This window comes from Octodon degus, unplaced genomic scaffold, assembly GCF_000260255.1.
Source record: "Octodon degus isolate 3935 unplaced genomic scaffold, OctDeg1.0 scaffold00158, whole genome shotgun sequence".
Lineage (NCBI taxonomy): Eukaryota > Metazoa > Chordata > Mammalia > Rodentia > Octodontidae > Octodon > Octodon degus.
This window is the reverse complement of record NW_004524734.1, coordinates 4,453,358-4,468,266: the sequence shown is the minus strand read 5'-3', so window position 1 is coordinate 4,468,266 and position 14,909 is coordinate 4,453,358. Positions and strand designations below refer to the sequence as shown.

Here is a 14,909-nt window from a genome sequence, read left to right as displayed (position 1 = left end):
CCTTCCTTCCTTTCCTCCTCCTCCTCCTCCTCCTCCTCCTCTTTCTTCCTTCTTCTTCCTCCTCCTTCCCCTTCTTCTTCTTCTTCTTTTTTTTTTTTTTTTGTCTTTTTGAGACTTGCAGTTCACCCTGGCCTTGAGCTCACTGTGTGGCCTAGGCTGGTCTCAAACTCACAATGATCCTCCTGCCTCAGCCTTCCCAGTGCTGGGATCACAGGCATGCACCACCATGCCCAGCTCACCTATGCCTCTTGTTATGAATACTGTTGGATTTGTTTCGTTTTTATTCAAAGCATAATTCATCAATACCAATCTTTCTGGGGAGGATGCCCCTCCCCAGGCAAACTGTGCCACATTTGCCTGGGGAGGGGCATCAAAGCAGCTCCTATGTCCCTTTTGTCATGTCTGCATTAATATTTGAACATTTAATTGCTTTTGGCACAGTGAAATGTTCTGGACTTGTTTTCTCCTCCTCTTAACCCAGACCTGGACCCAGCTGCTTCTCCAATGAGCGAAGGTAGTTAGAACCAGGAGCTGGTTAGTTGGATTTTTTTAAAATGTACATAATACGGGAAACTGGGAAGATCATCAGTCATTCATTTAGGTCCAGCCCATTTGGCTCACATTGCTCCTATGTCAGCATTAGGAGTTTAAATGTTGAAAGTAAAGGACCAGTGAAAGAAGGCATCCAGAGTGGAGGTCTGGGGCTTTTGTCCAGAGGTGGCAGAGGGACACAAAAATGAGAAAGGAGATGGTGCTGGCAATGACCAGTTTGATCTGAATTCTGCCTGGGGGAGTGGCTAGAATGCCTGAGAAAACACCTTCCGCTTGTTTTCCAGGTAGACTGTAGTTGCCCTCTTTTTAATATCCAGTGATGGTAAGGGAGCGTTTTCCCCTGGGCTCTGCGTATACTGATTCTTGAAGCAGTTTAAGACCTGTAGTTTCAAAAAAAACAAAAAACAAATTTAAAAAAAAAAAAAAAAAGACCTGTAGTTTCCACACCAAGAGTCTGTAATGCTCTTTATGTTCAGAATCAGTATGAGGCATGTGTACAGAGGTGTACACTTTGTCACCATTTCTTTTAAAAATTAAATTCATAGTTTTTTTTTTGTGGTGGAACCGGGGATTGAACTCAGGCCCTTGTGCTTGCCAGGGAAGCACTTATTCCACTGAGCCATCTCCCCGGCCCTCATAGTTTTTGTTTTGAAAATGCATAATTGGATGCAATATTTAAATTTATTTGCTGATTACAATATTTAGTTGTGAGTTATTCAAGGTACATATGTGCAGCATTTAGACAGCAACTTGTGAGATAAAGAAGCTAAGAAATTAGAAATTATTTTTCAACTAATCAGTGTACTTTACTATATGGTAGAGCTTCTCCTATGTGATACTAACTGGGCTTGACTCTCTGTAGCTTTTGAGATCAGATAAGAATCCAGCATATGCAGGGTGGCATGGCCGTAGACTTTCTGATAGAATTTCTAAAGATCTTGACCTTGGATGAACTGGTTTTTCTGGAACTTAATGTGTCCTTAAAGATCTTTGTCTCTGTCTCCATGTCTCTCTGTCTCTGTCTCCCTGTCTCTCTCTGTCTCTCTTTCTCATCAAGGTCTCTGTCTCTCACATATATATGAGAAAGATATCTAAATATACACACATATGTAATTAAAATGTTATTTTGCCTGTTCTGTTCTTGTGACAGAACATGCAGCTGGTAATTTGTTAGGAAACCTGTTTAAAAGGTTAAAAATACAAAATCAGATGTGAAATAGTTTTTTTGTTTGTTTTTGCATCTATGTCTGCATTTTTTTACAAGTTAAAACAACAGAAACAATACAACTTATTATATCTCTACTTTGTACAGCAAGGATATGGTGATTCACGCACACATTAGATGCTCTCTAACTTTATGACCTTCTACATGAACGCGCTCACTGCCTTTGGTATCTGGCACATGAGGAGGGGCATCCCTTTGGCTCTCCATGCCACATAGCTCCTGGGAGGCACATGGGTGCCAGGAATGCTAAACTGAAAAGGGACACATTTAAATATGCTGATAGCCATGCACAGGTGGGTGAACTTAGATGTGTGGTGGCCAAATTGTCCTAAACTGGTCCTTGATTCCTGTGTCCCCTCCACACCTAGTTTTTAGGTCATGTTTGTATGTGCAGTTCATCTAAGTATATTGTGACCAAAGATAGTGAATTATTTTCAGAATTAAGTTTTGAGGTTTTGGCAAAATTTTTTAAAGCATTTGAGGTTTTTTGGAGGTTATAAAACAATCTATCCTTTTCATTTCGTTCTTTTTTCTTGCTATGCAGGGTCTCGCTGTGCAGTTCAGCTGGCTTTGAACTCACTTTGTAGCCCAGGCTGGTTTGGAACCCACGACAATCCTGCCTCAGTTTCCTGAGTGCTGGGATTACAGGGCATGCACCACCATGCCTGGCCTGATCTGTGTTTTCTTACTTTCTCTTTAAAACTCTCTAAATTAGACATTTATCCCTGTGCCAAATGCATCCATCCTTGCATTTGTCTAATCTTCGTCTTATTGAAGGGAGCTTTCTCCAGAACAGGCTTTAATTCAGAATGAAGTTTTTTTCTGGCCTTAACACAACTTGAGTACAATTATATAATTAAAAAAACCAAAAACTTTCATCTTAATTTTACCGAATCTGTACTGTCTTACCCAGTAAAAGGAAATTGCAGTTTGGCCCCTATAAAGTCTATAATGAATTTATAGACTTTAAACATCCCAGCTGGGACTGAATTTGTCTTCGAATGGTAAGATAGGAAATACTTGCAAAGATTTGGCCATGTGACCCCCCTACTTATTCATGTGTTCCTGGTCCTGGGCTGGACTTACATGTGAATAATCTACAAGTAAAGAAAGGATTTTCATTCCAAATGCAAAATAAAGAAAGTAAAAATTACTCTAATTCTCCCCTCTTTAATTAGCAGTTTTTCAACTGTTCTTTTTCCTAAAGTTACTTTTAAACAAAATTGTGATAATATTGAGCATATTGCTTTATTGCTTGCTTTTCCAGTGAATGCTTTTCATGAACATTTTCCAACTTTAGTAAATGTTTTACACAGTTAAAAACTTTATCCTTTGATATGGGCATTTTTAAATTGTTTTAAATGATACTAATTATATTAGAAAACCCTCCTGCATATTTTTATGTATATGTTATAAAGTTTAAAAGAAAATTCAAAGCCAGGATCTCTTTTCAGTCTGTTAATTTTCAGGCATGGCAAGTAAGTTCATTCAGTTTTTCCTTTCCAGTGGTCACAGTGAGGCTATCTTATAATACCACCATAGTGGTCTATGCAGATGACACAGCAGTACTTCACTTATATAACATCATTAAGGAACTTCTCCTAAGTACATTTTTCATGTAGTTGAAACTCACTGTTAAGAAGGTTTGGTCGGTCGGTCGGTCGGCCAGTTACATTATTTTGCTGTTTCCTAAAACGTGAACCCTCCTTATTATATGATCAGTTGCTAGGGTGTTGTATATATGGTCCTAAAAACCACTGTCCTATGAATATCATACAGTAAAGCTCACAACTTTTATGGAAAAAAATAGATGTGAGGATACAAAAGACCATCAGTGCTATATTTAAAAAGAAAAACAGGAACTGAATCAAAATTGTAGCACAGTTTTAAGTAAATGAGTGAGAAATACATAAATAAAACAGTAACTATGGTTCCTTATCTGAAGAAGTCCTGTCTGCCTGTGGACTGGCGCCTTGAAAGATCCCAGCTTTTGACTTACTATGAAGTTGGGGAAGACAGGTTACCTGAAGTCAGGGAGAGCACCTGGACACTTGGCCTGGGTCAGGGTGTCTCACAGTGCGTGGGACCAGAGGTCATTGGTACATGTTTGAGGGATTGTTTGTCCCTACGGAGCTGGTTCAGCTTGAAAGGAGTTTTCTGCGATTGCCTAGTGTTTTCTTGTGCTGAAATCATGCACATCAAACATGAAATTTCAGTTATGCTCAACTTGTTCCCTTGGAATACACACTGGTGTTGGAGTAGAAGTGAGTGTGCTGGGCGGTGACAGAGTGATGCCCAGTGAGAGCTGAAGTGTGGCATACTCATGGAATTAGCACATACAAATGCTTAGAAACAGTCTGGCAGTGCTATATAAATACTGGCAGTAGCAGTGACACTAATAAATGATGCGTATTGGTGACTGTAGGATTCTTGTCTGCTCTTTAGTTATGACTGCTTGCTGAAATGGTGCTTCCTGCCTCTTTCCCATTGACTGATTGCTCAACTGCTTGTGGCTTGTGAATGAGTTTGTTAGACTTCTTAGAATTCATCTAATATAAGCTGTGGAATGGGAAAGCCCAAGGGGTGCAGACTTAAGTTTTAGGTTAACTATGGCATCTGCTTTTACCTTTTCAAAAATTATTTGATTAATGAGCTATTTTCTATGCATCCACTTGCAGGATTGTTAGACAAATAATATTTTAAGTGAAGTTATTAATCATGCAGTTTTCAGGTTTCCTACTTTAGAAAAGAAACACGAAAATATTTATTCCTTTTCCCACTTTCAAAAGTGGAGTGTGTTGCATTCATACATGTTTAGAATTGTCAGTAATTTCTGTAGGTTGTCATTGTTCACGCCTATCTACACCCACTTCTGTGGTTATGAGGTGAGCTCATCCCTGGGAGGAGGGGACCAGCAAGTGTGATTTCTGAAGCCCTTCTTCCCTCCCAAGCCGCAGTATAATTAGAAGTCCACATCTTCTCTCAGATCCTTTTTATGACTGCCTGAGAAAGACATTTTTAACATGAGCCGTTGCCAAGAAGCCTTGCAAGTTCCTACTTTAGGAACTTTAATAAGACGACAGATCAAAATGCCATCTAGATTTAGAAAGCCTTGTTAGTATCTCATGAAGGAAAAATTGCTTGTATATCTCACCATTTAGGTATTCCAATGAGATCTTTATTTTAATTATGCAGCGATACTGTGAATAGAAATGGGCTATTTTGGTTTTTAACTTCATATCTGAGTTTGAATTTTAAATTTCTGTCTTCACACAATTTGTTGATATTTTAGAGCTTCCTGACCTCCTTAGGTGATTGCCATTAATTAATGACTTTGTGGGGAAAAGTGGAGCTTGTCTTCTGACCTTTGTACCAGAGATTTGGGAAAAGTCAGTAATTTTTAACTTGAATTTGAAAATTCTGTTATACTTTCCTATGAAAGTTAAAATTGGTCTGTGACTTTCCTACATTCTTTCGTTCCTGGCTTAGTAAACCTTATACATTTTAATGGGTCTGTGGTGTAAAAGAGGACCTAGAAGACCTCTTTATAAAAAACTTTAAAGAGATTAGTGGTTCTTTTGAGTTTCATAGACACACTGAGGCCTCATTGAGACTTTTATCACATTTGTGGCTGATGACTTAAACTGTAACAGTAAGACTGTATAAAGACGGGTCTGTGGTGGTGCATGCCTGCAGTCTCAGAACTTGAGAGGCTGAGGAAGGAGGATCACTGTGAGTTCAAGGCCAGCCTGGACTACATAGCTGACCCTGTCATGTAGTAAGAGAAGTCTGATCAAAAGGTGAGTTCAGTTGTTTGAGTTTCAGGTATTTTAGAATTTTCAATATTTTTGATTCATCTGTAAACATTTTAGATGTTTAGTTTTAAACAGCCTTAGTTTTATACTCTAGTGTAAAACTCTAGTTTTACACTCTAATTCCGGATTAAAAATATTTAATTAGTATGTTAGTATGCATCATCAATACATTCAACGTGAGGAACTGGTACATGTGGGTATACTTAATCTTTTTACTTCTCCTTGATCTTGCTCCTTTTACTTCTCCTTTCATCCCCCTTCCTCCCCTCTCCACAAATTCGGTCCTTGTTTCCAATCATCTTTCATTTTTCTCTTTAAATTATTTTTCTTTAGATTTCTCATTTAGGAGAAATCATGTGTGTTTAACTTTATCTGGTATATTTTGCTTAGATTATGGACTCAAGGTCCATACTGCAGAAAACTGAAGTGCATCCTCCTGTATGGTTGAGTGGTGCTCTGCTGGGTATATCAACCACATTTTCTTTACACATTCATGTTTAAGTCTTTCAGGAAGATACCCAGCAGAGGTATAGTTGGGTCAAATGAAATTTCTAGTTTAGTTTTTTGAGAAACTCTCATACTGATTTTTATACTGGCTGTATTGGATTCCATTCCTATGAACAGTAGAGAAGGGCTATTTCCCACAGTCTCACCAGATTTTGAGTTCTTGACAGTAGACATTCTTTCTGGAATAAGATGCGATCTCAGTGCAAGTCTTTAATGGCCAAAGATGCTGAGCATTTTTTTCAGGTACCCATTGGCCGTTTGTTCTTCTTTTGAGAAGGGTCTATTTATTTCTGTTGCCTAGTTTTTGATTTTTTTTGGGAGGGGTGTAGGGAGGAATTATTTTTGTTGAGTTTGTTAAGTTAGATATGGGCTTATGCAGCGGCATGTGCTCTACCATTGAGACATCCCCAGTCCTTTTAACAGACTTTTTTGAGGTACTCTAAGACATTCTAATCAAGATACCTGGATGAATAATATTTTTTTTGCTGTCTTTTAGGAAAAATTGTGTGGGACTAGAACATTCACTTTTATTTCCTAATTTTTTTGAAAAAGTAAAATGAGCCTTAAAGACAATCAGGTCAGTCTACTTTTTTGTAGACACAACTTGGAAGTCTACAAGGCCAAATGCTGGTAAGATAAAACAAAACAGAATGTGCTCACAGGCACACACGTGTGTGTGTCTCCTTTCTGACAGGTTCCAGAAACAATATAGTGGGTGATAGAAAGCTTTTCTAGGAAATTGCTAGATAGTTTTTTAAGCATGGTCTGCCTTGTTATGTCTTACAGCTTCCCTCCATGTCTGGCAGTACAAATCAGCTAGTTGAAACATGTTTCAGACAGAGCAAGAGAAAAAAGAACTTTACCTTGGAAGTTCTATGCAAATGTTAAATAGTAAGTTCAGATGTTACAGATTTTTTGTCATATGTTCTCTAAATTTAAGTCTAAATTATGCATTATTTTGTAATGATAACAAGAATCTTCAATTATGAAACTAAATGAAAGTTTATGTGTATTTGTACATATATGTGCTGCATGCACATGTGCATGTGATATCTGAGGGCTGACAAACCTGCTTAAATACATAAAATTTATTTATTTATTTTTATTAAATTTACTGAGAAACAAATAGCAATGAGACAGTTTCAAAACAAGTTAGTAGGACAGTTACAATAATTAATACATTGCATACTGTTATCTTCATAGTGGTTATTCATAGTACAAAATGCAGACATGATATCCTGTCCAAACACTATTAGTACAAAGCTTTCTTCTCATTGAATTAAGAGAAAGTAGCTGTATATCTATCTATTTTGTATATGCTGATACAGAATGGTCCTTCATTTATATCCCCATTTTTTGTTTAGTTTTGTCAGAGATGCCATTTAAATATTGCAGGTGCGTGAATTCAGAAAAATAATCTGACATAGTCCAGTAGTCCATAATAGTAGTGGGTTATCCATAGCACTGGCAATGTCAGAAGTTGTTGACTTGGGCCTTTTACAGCTCAGCATATTAATATGGCTTTACTTTTTATACCTCATTTTTATACTTTTCTGCTGGATGGTTAAACCAAGATAAAGCAAGACCTATATAACAAGAGATGTAACTTTTGTATCTGACAAGGTCAGTCAGATCCCCTCAGGATTTAGTCTGAAACCCTGTACCACAGTTTGTAGATCTTTTGTCAGTGTCAGCCATGTAGATGAGTCACAGCCATTGCTTGACCGATGTGCTGTCTGTGAAAGCCTGAGAGAATGTTTTCTTTCCATGTGACTGTCCTTAGACACACTCTACATTTTGACCACTTTCCTCTGTGGCCCCATAATCTCCTTGATAAGAAAATTTGGGACACCACTGAGTTACAGGATGTTATAGTACAGGTTCTCCTATGTCCTGAGTCCTCACTGACCTTGAATGGCTAGGGCCAAAATTGCTTAAATATAAATTGGTTGAAAACAAAGGTTTGAAAATTTTCACAAAAATAGTTTTTCATTACAATGAAATATTTACAATCTTAAAATGTTGGTAGATTTTAAATATAAAGGACCTTATTAGTTAAATTCTGCTGTATAATCACATATGAATCTTAAAATAAAGGAAATTCTTTGTGTTGTGGTTGTTACTCTATCTTGCAAGCATATTGAAAAGAAGATTATGTTGGAAAACACTGGCTCATGTCACAGAAGTGTAATAAGTAAGGCCAAAGATTAATTCTCTGAGCTTCAGGATCAAGGTATTTGTGGTGGTGTTTATGTTGGAGTTATAACACTTAGCCTTAGCACATAAGCTACTTAAACTGCCTTTCAAATAATTTAGCATTTATTTAAAATTTAATTTAGTCTCTAGTAAAATATTTCCTTTACGTTCTACCAAACTATTCCACTTTGGGGTACATTGTGGCATTATTGTAAAAATTCTGTTTCCATTTTGTAGAGGCAAAGCTTTTGCTTTCAGAGATGGGCTAAAGATGTCCTTTGTGCTCCCAGAAGGACTAGCAGGGAAACCCTTGCTTACTAAAGTTGAGATGTCAATATTTATGTGCATAAAAGGATGCTCATAGCTTGCCCTGAAGATGAAAACAAACTCAAAGGAATGATGACAACAAAAGAGGAAGGAGGAGGTTACGTGCAGCCGCTGCACATAATTCTAGCTTGGAAGTAGGAGTCACAGGGAGGTCAAGTTGGGGTCTGTCAATGTAGAGAATCTGTTCTGAAACTTAGTAAAATCAGGAGAAAAAATTTCTGACAGTATTTTGAAAAATGCAAAAGATGCTTAACTATCTGGCGGCTTTTTAAAAATGGGAAGCAAAACATAGTTTTAGAGAAAATTTAGAACTGCCCCAAAACCTCCACTCGTTTTAACCTCTTTGTTTCCTTTACCTTTATTCTGTTTTTAATCACACAGGTCTTTTGAATGTCTTTGTTTCAGTATATTTATTTGAGGTAGATTTCTGGAAAATTGAGTCTGTAACATGATAAAATGTAGATTGACCTTCAAAAAATTAACCATGTGTACATTGTTTTAAAAGAAGTAAAACTAATAACTTCATTTTATGATCCTGTTTACTGCATATGTATATTTATCTGTACTACTAAGAGAGTAGCATACAAAACAAGTAATTTGGTAACTCATCTTTTCCACAAAGATGGAAGTATCCATGCTAATAAATATTTGCCTCCAATATCATTTTTTGGTGAAAGCAAACCAATTGTATCTTAGCCTTTTGTTTCATTTGAGAGCATGTTAGTATTTTGTGCCTGAGGCAGGAAGCTCCCCACCTCTTTTCTCCCTCCAAAGGAACTGAATACTAGATGCAGTGATGGGTACGAAGGTACATGTGGCAGACAGTGTGTGTGTGGACCAAATTGCAGCCCACAGTGATGGAGATATAAAGTATTTTATTGACTTTGTATGCCTTTTCAATTTTTAGTTTACTTATCAAATAAAGCCAATGCAGGTATTTGTTGAGAACGGGGATGTACCAGGTTCTGTGTTAGACACTTGTTGTTCAAAGTTGTCTGAGATCTGTCCTTGTATTTAAGGAAATTAATTTGAGTTTTAAACCAGATTTCAATAACATTCAGGTTTCCTAGGAGCCGAGACTTCTGGTCTATCATGGTGCGGTGCTCAGTGAGGGGAGGAACAACAGCCAAGCAGAGGGCGGGAGGGCGGGAAGGGCAGGGAGGTAAGAGCACTCCTGACCTGGCCATGATAAGAGAGTTGTTCTGAAATCTCTGGAAAACAGTGTGCTGTAAGTTCTGACAGACTTTCTTTTTGGGCCATCAGATGTTGTTGCACCAAAGAAGAGAGGAGCGAGATCCTCTGAGGTACCCGTGTTTCTGTAGCAGGGTCACAGGATCACAGTGGTCAGCCGGAATGCCCACAGGGATGGCTGCAGTCCGCCCTCTGCCTCTATCTGTGGGACAGCGGCTCTGCTGACTCTGAGCCAGTGGTCTGCTAAGCAGTGGGTCTGGACATTTGTAGTCTGTTTAAAATAATTTTAAGTAGTGATGGTTTCAAGCATTTAAAAATAATGCCAGAGAATCATTGTCAGAAAAACACCTCTGTGACATTAGTAAAGTTATGTGGTTTAAAAAATTCATGGTTATGTATTTGTATTGTGGTGAACCTTTTGGGAAAAAAAAATCTGCTGTGGAAAGATTATGGAAAGTCGGACTAAAGTGGCTGTGTAGGCAGAGCGCAGTGACCAGGGGTTCAATCCCCGGCCTGCTATGCTGGCCTGTCCCTGATGTATGCTGAGACAGCCACTGAGACTAGGCATGGTGGCGCACACCTGTAATCCCAGTGCTTGGGAGGCTGAAAACAGGAGAATCACTATGAGTCCAATCTACATAGTGAGGCCCTATAGACCCTGTACCAAATACATTTTTAAAAAAAGGAAGAAAGATTGTGGAAAGTGACTGTCTCCTGCCTGGGTCCTACTCCCTTGGCCACTTTACTAGCAGCAGTCATTTGGAAGTATTTCTGCTTTCTGTGACTAGGTCGTTATGTTCTCTAGGCAGTGTCCTCCTGGACCCACACCTCTGGCCATCTTCTTTCGATTGGTTGGTGCCTGCCATGTAGACTGGGTGTTCAGTGTTAGTTGCCCAGCCTCCCAGAGTGCACCCCTCCATGCCTGGCTGTGTTTCCTTAGCAACTCCCTTCCTTCTCTGTGGAAGAGAAATCGTGAGGACAGAGGTCACCCAGGAGCCGCCACCTCACAGAGTCTTCTAGAAACTTCTACTTGTGAGCTCAGGGTGGTTCCATAGGGACTTTATGTTTGGAGTCCCTGACATCACTTCCTGTCCTGGGGATGCAAGCACCTTTCTTCTTTCTGCTACCTTTCTTCTTCTGAGCTAATAAATTTTAGGCATTATCTCATCTGCATTTTTCATGTACTTTTCACTTCCTTGTTCTTCATGTCATTTGCCAGTTTTCACAGCTGAACATTGCAGAGTCCATGCTCATGTATGTATGTATGTATGTATGTATGTATGTATTTGTGTGCCAGGGATTGAAGTCAGGACCTTGTGCTTGCCAGACAGATGCTTATGGCACTGATCTATCTCCCCAGCCTCTCTATATTCTTATAAAAAGTTACACAATTTTGGTAACTTAGCAAACGTTTGTTTAGAAATTAATATTTTCAAATTTCAATCACACTCCATCTTCCACACTAAAGATAGAAATACTTACTAAAGGTGAAATCATTCATTTATTTTATGTATTTAGTACAGGGTCTCACTACACATATCAGACTTGTAGTGATTCTTCTGTTTTCAGCCTCCCAAGCACTGGCATTACAGACACGGGCCTCCACGCCAAGTCTCAATCTCTGTCTCAGCGTATGCCTGGGGTGGGGTCGGCGCTGCAAGCCAGGGATGGAACCCTGGATCTCTATGCCTGCCTAAGCAGGCACTTTAATCTGCTGAACTATCTGGCTGTCCCTTACATTTTATTATATTATTAAGCTATTGTCCAGTTGTCACTTTGTCATGTTTTCTTTGTTGTAGTTGTTTATATTTTTAAGTGAAAACCTTCTCAAAGTTTAAAATATGGCCACATAATCAAAGCACCCTTGATCTCAGCCTATTGGAGTAAGCCTCTGGTAAAACCTAGGAATAATTTATTACTTCTCTTTTTTAGTGTGTCAAGCAAATACCATAATGACACTAAATCAATAACAGTAAATAAATGTTAACCATTTTGTCATGCTGATATTTTTAAACCAATCCTGTTTAGCAGTGCAGTACCCAAAATGGTTATGAAATGCAGTTTTAAGAAATGGTTAGCCTTTTTTTTTTAAGCTCAGGTGTTACATCTTAGTCATTTTTGGGGGGGAACACTGATCTCCAGCCCCTTGGCATTCTTACCTTAAAAACCATATCTACTGATGATAATTGTCACATCTCCTGTCTCTTACAATCTGTTTTTGTCACCTTGACCTTTCATGATTCACCCAATCCTTAAGGACTGAAAGCAATCAGCCCTAGCCAGCATACCACCGTTTTTCACTACTCTTGGTGTGGCTTTTAGCTGGGGATGTTTCCAAAAGGCACGAAAACCAAGTGGAGAAAAAAAAAACCCAGTGTGCCAAGGCAGAAGGGTATTTGAATTCTTCCCCTTCCCTTCCTGTTTCTTAAGAACGATTTTCCTTGTGCCCAGTTAATAAAGGGAGTGTTGTGATAGAAACAAAACTGAAATCAAGTTGGTGGTTCTTCGAACTGCTTGCCTGCAAAAAGGCAGAAGGAGTGTCCTGTGTGGGGCTTGGCATTCTATCCCTGGGGAAATACAGTTTGTCCCTTTTTATTTACTTACGTTTAATAAAGACTTAGAATCTGAGTACCTCCAACTTTTCATATTTTATTTATTAAATACTATTCCAGAGAAAGAGTAGAAGAATGCGACAGCAGTTACTTCCACTGAAAGGACTCTTGCCTGCAAGGAGCTGTGCCCCAGCTTCCTGTTGTGGGGCTGTGTGTTGAGTAGCAGGCTCCTTGGAAGCTGGAGTGGATCCCAGCGGGGTCCAGGGCTTGGGAAGACCTTTGCTCTGGGAGAAAGAGACTGAGGAAAAGCCCACAGGAAATTCCTTATTAGGAGTGCTGACCATGGGTCAGGAAGATACCTTGCTGGCCAGTGATGTGGGGATATTTGTCCCAGTTTGCTGGAGGAAGCAGAAGAGGAGGAGGGGGACCTCTCAGGACCTGGCCTCTTGGAGCAGTAGACGCGGTGGCGCTCCACCTGGAAGACAGCTGGAGGAGTAAAAGCCTGAACTGCGGCTTGGCTTTGGGCAAGCAGACAAATGAGGCCCCTCTGAGAGCCTCTGGCTGGACTTCCTGGTCCTCCTGGAGGTGAAGCTGAGCACCCCCTGGCTCCTCCCCAGCTCTGGAGGAGGGTGAGGGTGAACAGAGGCTGCAGACTCAGGCCAACGAGGGGATCATGTGGGGTGCACTCTCTGCCACATGTGAGTTTTGCAATGCTGAGGGTAGCTGGATCCCTGTAAAAATGAGATTTCAGCTCTGCTGCACTGAGGTCTTGTCTGTTGCGAGCATTTTTTCTCCTTAAATTCCTAAAGTTTCTTTCAGTGACCCAAGCTGCTGCTTAGTTCTCATGGCTTCTGTCTGTAGAGAGGCCATCGATCCTCCCCGGCTCCTCTTCCGAACCTTGGGTTTGCTTTCTGTAGGTCTTCAGCTCTTCTGGGGAGGCTTCCCATCTCCTCTAGTGTGGACAGTTTCTCCTCTTGCTCCGGCTGGGATTTTTGTCTGCAGTCTCAGCTTCTGGCAGGGTCTCAGGACTGTGTCTGTGCACTCCAGCCTTCACTGCGAGCTTCTGCTGAAGCTTCCGTTGCTCCCTCTCCAGCTGTGTTTGGGGACTGCCCCAGTGCTTGCTGAGTCTGGACTGTTGCATGGACTGTCAGTGTTTCCCTGGTTTGCTCTGCTTCTGGGAGTTGAGTATGAACTTGGTTTTCTTCTACCGTAGCTTGTAAGGAAGCACTTCACTGAACTCTACGGACCAGTTTCTCCAAAGGTCCTTTTGGCCATCTGCCTGAGCAAGGACCCCATTCCAGCTGGCTCTTCATTTCCTACTGCAGGGGCTTGGCCTGGCCGGTGTCTCCTGCAAGGCCTGCAGCCTGGCCTCTGGGCTGAGCAGGCGCTCAGTCGGAGCCTTGGGTGCTTTCCCTTCTTCCATAGCAGTTGTTCTGCTTGTGTTTTGTAGGCTTGGAGCGTGCTTTTCTGCGAAGTCCACTGACTCCCTTGTTTCTTCCACCCCTCAGCTTCCTGTAAGAGCTGGGTCTGGCTTTCCAGAAGTTGGAACTTTTCACTCAGAGTTGATGCGAAACTGGGTGCCCCTGGCTTCAGCTCGAGACATGAGCAGCTTGCTTCCTCTGCTTGAGACTGAATCCTGTTGAAAATCTCTGCTTTCCTTGATGGCTCTTGTTGAAAAGGTCATGATTGCTCTGCTTGGAAGAGAAAGGGTATCTGGCCTCAATGTGTGGGTCTGTCCCCTGCCACCCTTTTGTCAGCTGCCTCCCAACATGGTGCCCTGGCTTCTTCCTCCAGGCAAGTCTCCTTGAGAGCCGACTAACTAAGGCTCTTTTTGAAGTTGTCTGACTCTGTCCAGGAGTTAAATTTTTTCCTGAATGAGTCCTACAAACTGGAAAGTGAGGTGTTTTTCTCTGCTTACTACAAGCCAGCTTCTAAGGGAGTGAAAAGCTATCAACAATAGTAGAAAGATCAAGAGACCCACCATGGATTGCCACTCCATGGCACAAGCAGCTGCCTCTGCTACAGAGTACTGGCCTAGAATGTTCAGTGCTTGGTCTGGAACCTGGCAGCAGGAGCAGACCACTGCTGAGCTGGCTGTGTGGGTGGTAGGCACTTGGGGAACAGCCCTGGCAGGCGTCACAGGCTCAGTTGCTCCCTGTGCGGGGTCCTTAGGGGGTCTTCTCATTATGCTTTCCATCCTGGAGAAGCACAGCCCCTATTTCTCCCCCAGGAGCCTGCGATGCTCTCCTCTGCGATGCTTTCCTCACACCCCCCACCTCTCCCTGTGGCTCCAGCTGGGCTGGCACTGTTGGGAGAGAGAGTGGCAAGACCATCCTGCAGACACTGTAGATTATGTGTTGCAATGTCTGAGAGGTACATCTTTGAAAGACACATGGATCAAATCCTGACAGATCAAATCTCTCAAGTCAATGAAATCATCTTGACAAAGAAGAAAAGTTTTTTGTTCACAAAATGATATGGTTGTTTCTTAGATGTTTTAATTTCAAATTTATCTACATAAACCCACCTTGATTTCAGTTCTGT

General features: G+C 40.7%; 1 protein-coding gene across 17 annotated transcripts in view; it reads left to right on the top strand.

Moving 5' to 3' along the window:
• Nucleotides 1–14,909, top strand: part of Apbb2 (amyloid beta precursor protein binding family B member 2) — a 359,894-nt gene that overhangs the window by 110,856 nt on the left and 234,129 nt on the right. For 14 of the 17 annotated variants that reach the window (XM_023702774.1, XM_023702786.1, XM_012517247.2 and 11 more), the window contains exon 3: nucleotides 6,886–6,990. The exons of 2 other annotated variants lie outside the window; for them this stretch is intronic. In XM_023702774.1, the coding sequence (XP_023558542.1) occupies nucleotides 6,927–6,990 (64 nt within the window). In that variant the 5' untranslated portion in view covers nucleotides 6,886–6,926. Of the gene's footprint in view, nucleotides 1–6,885; nucleotides 6,991–14,909 lie in introns of those variants that run through there. One more of the 17 variants, XM_023702783.1, reaches the window with a different exon arrangement.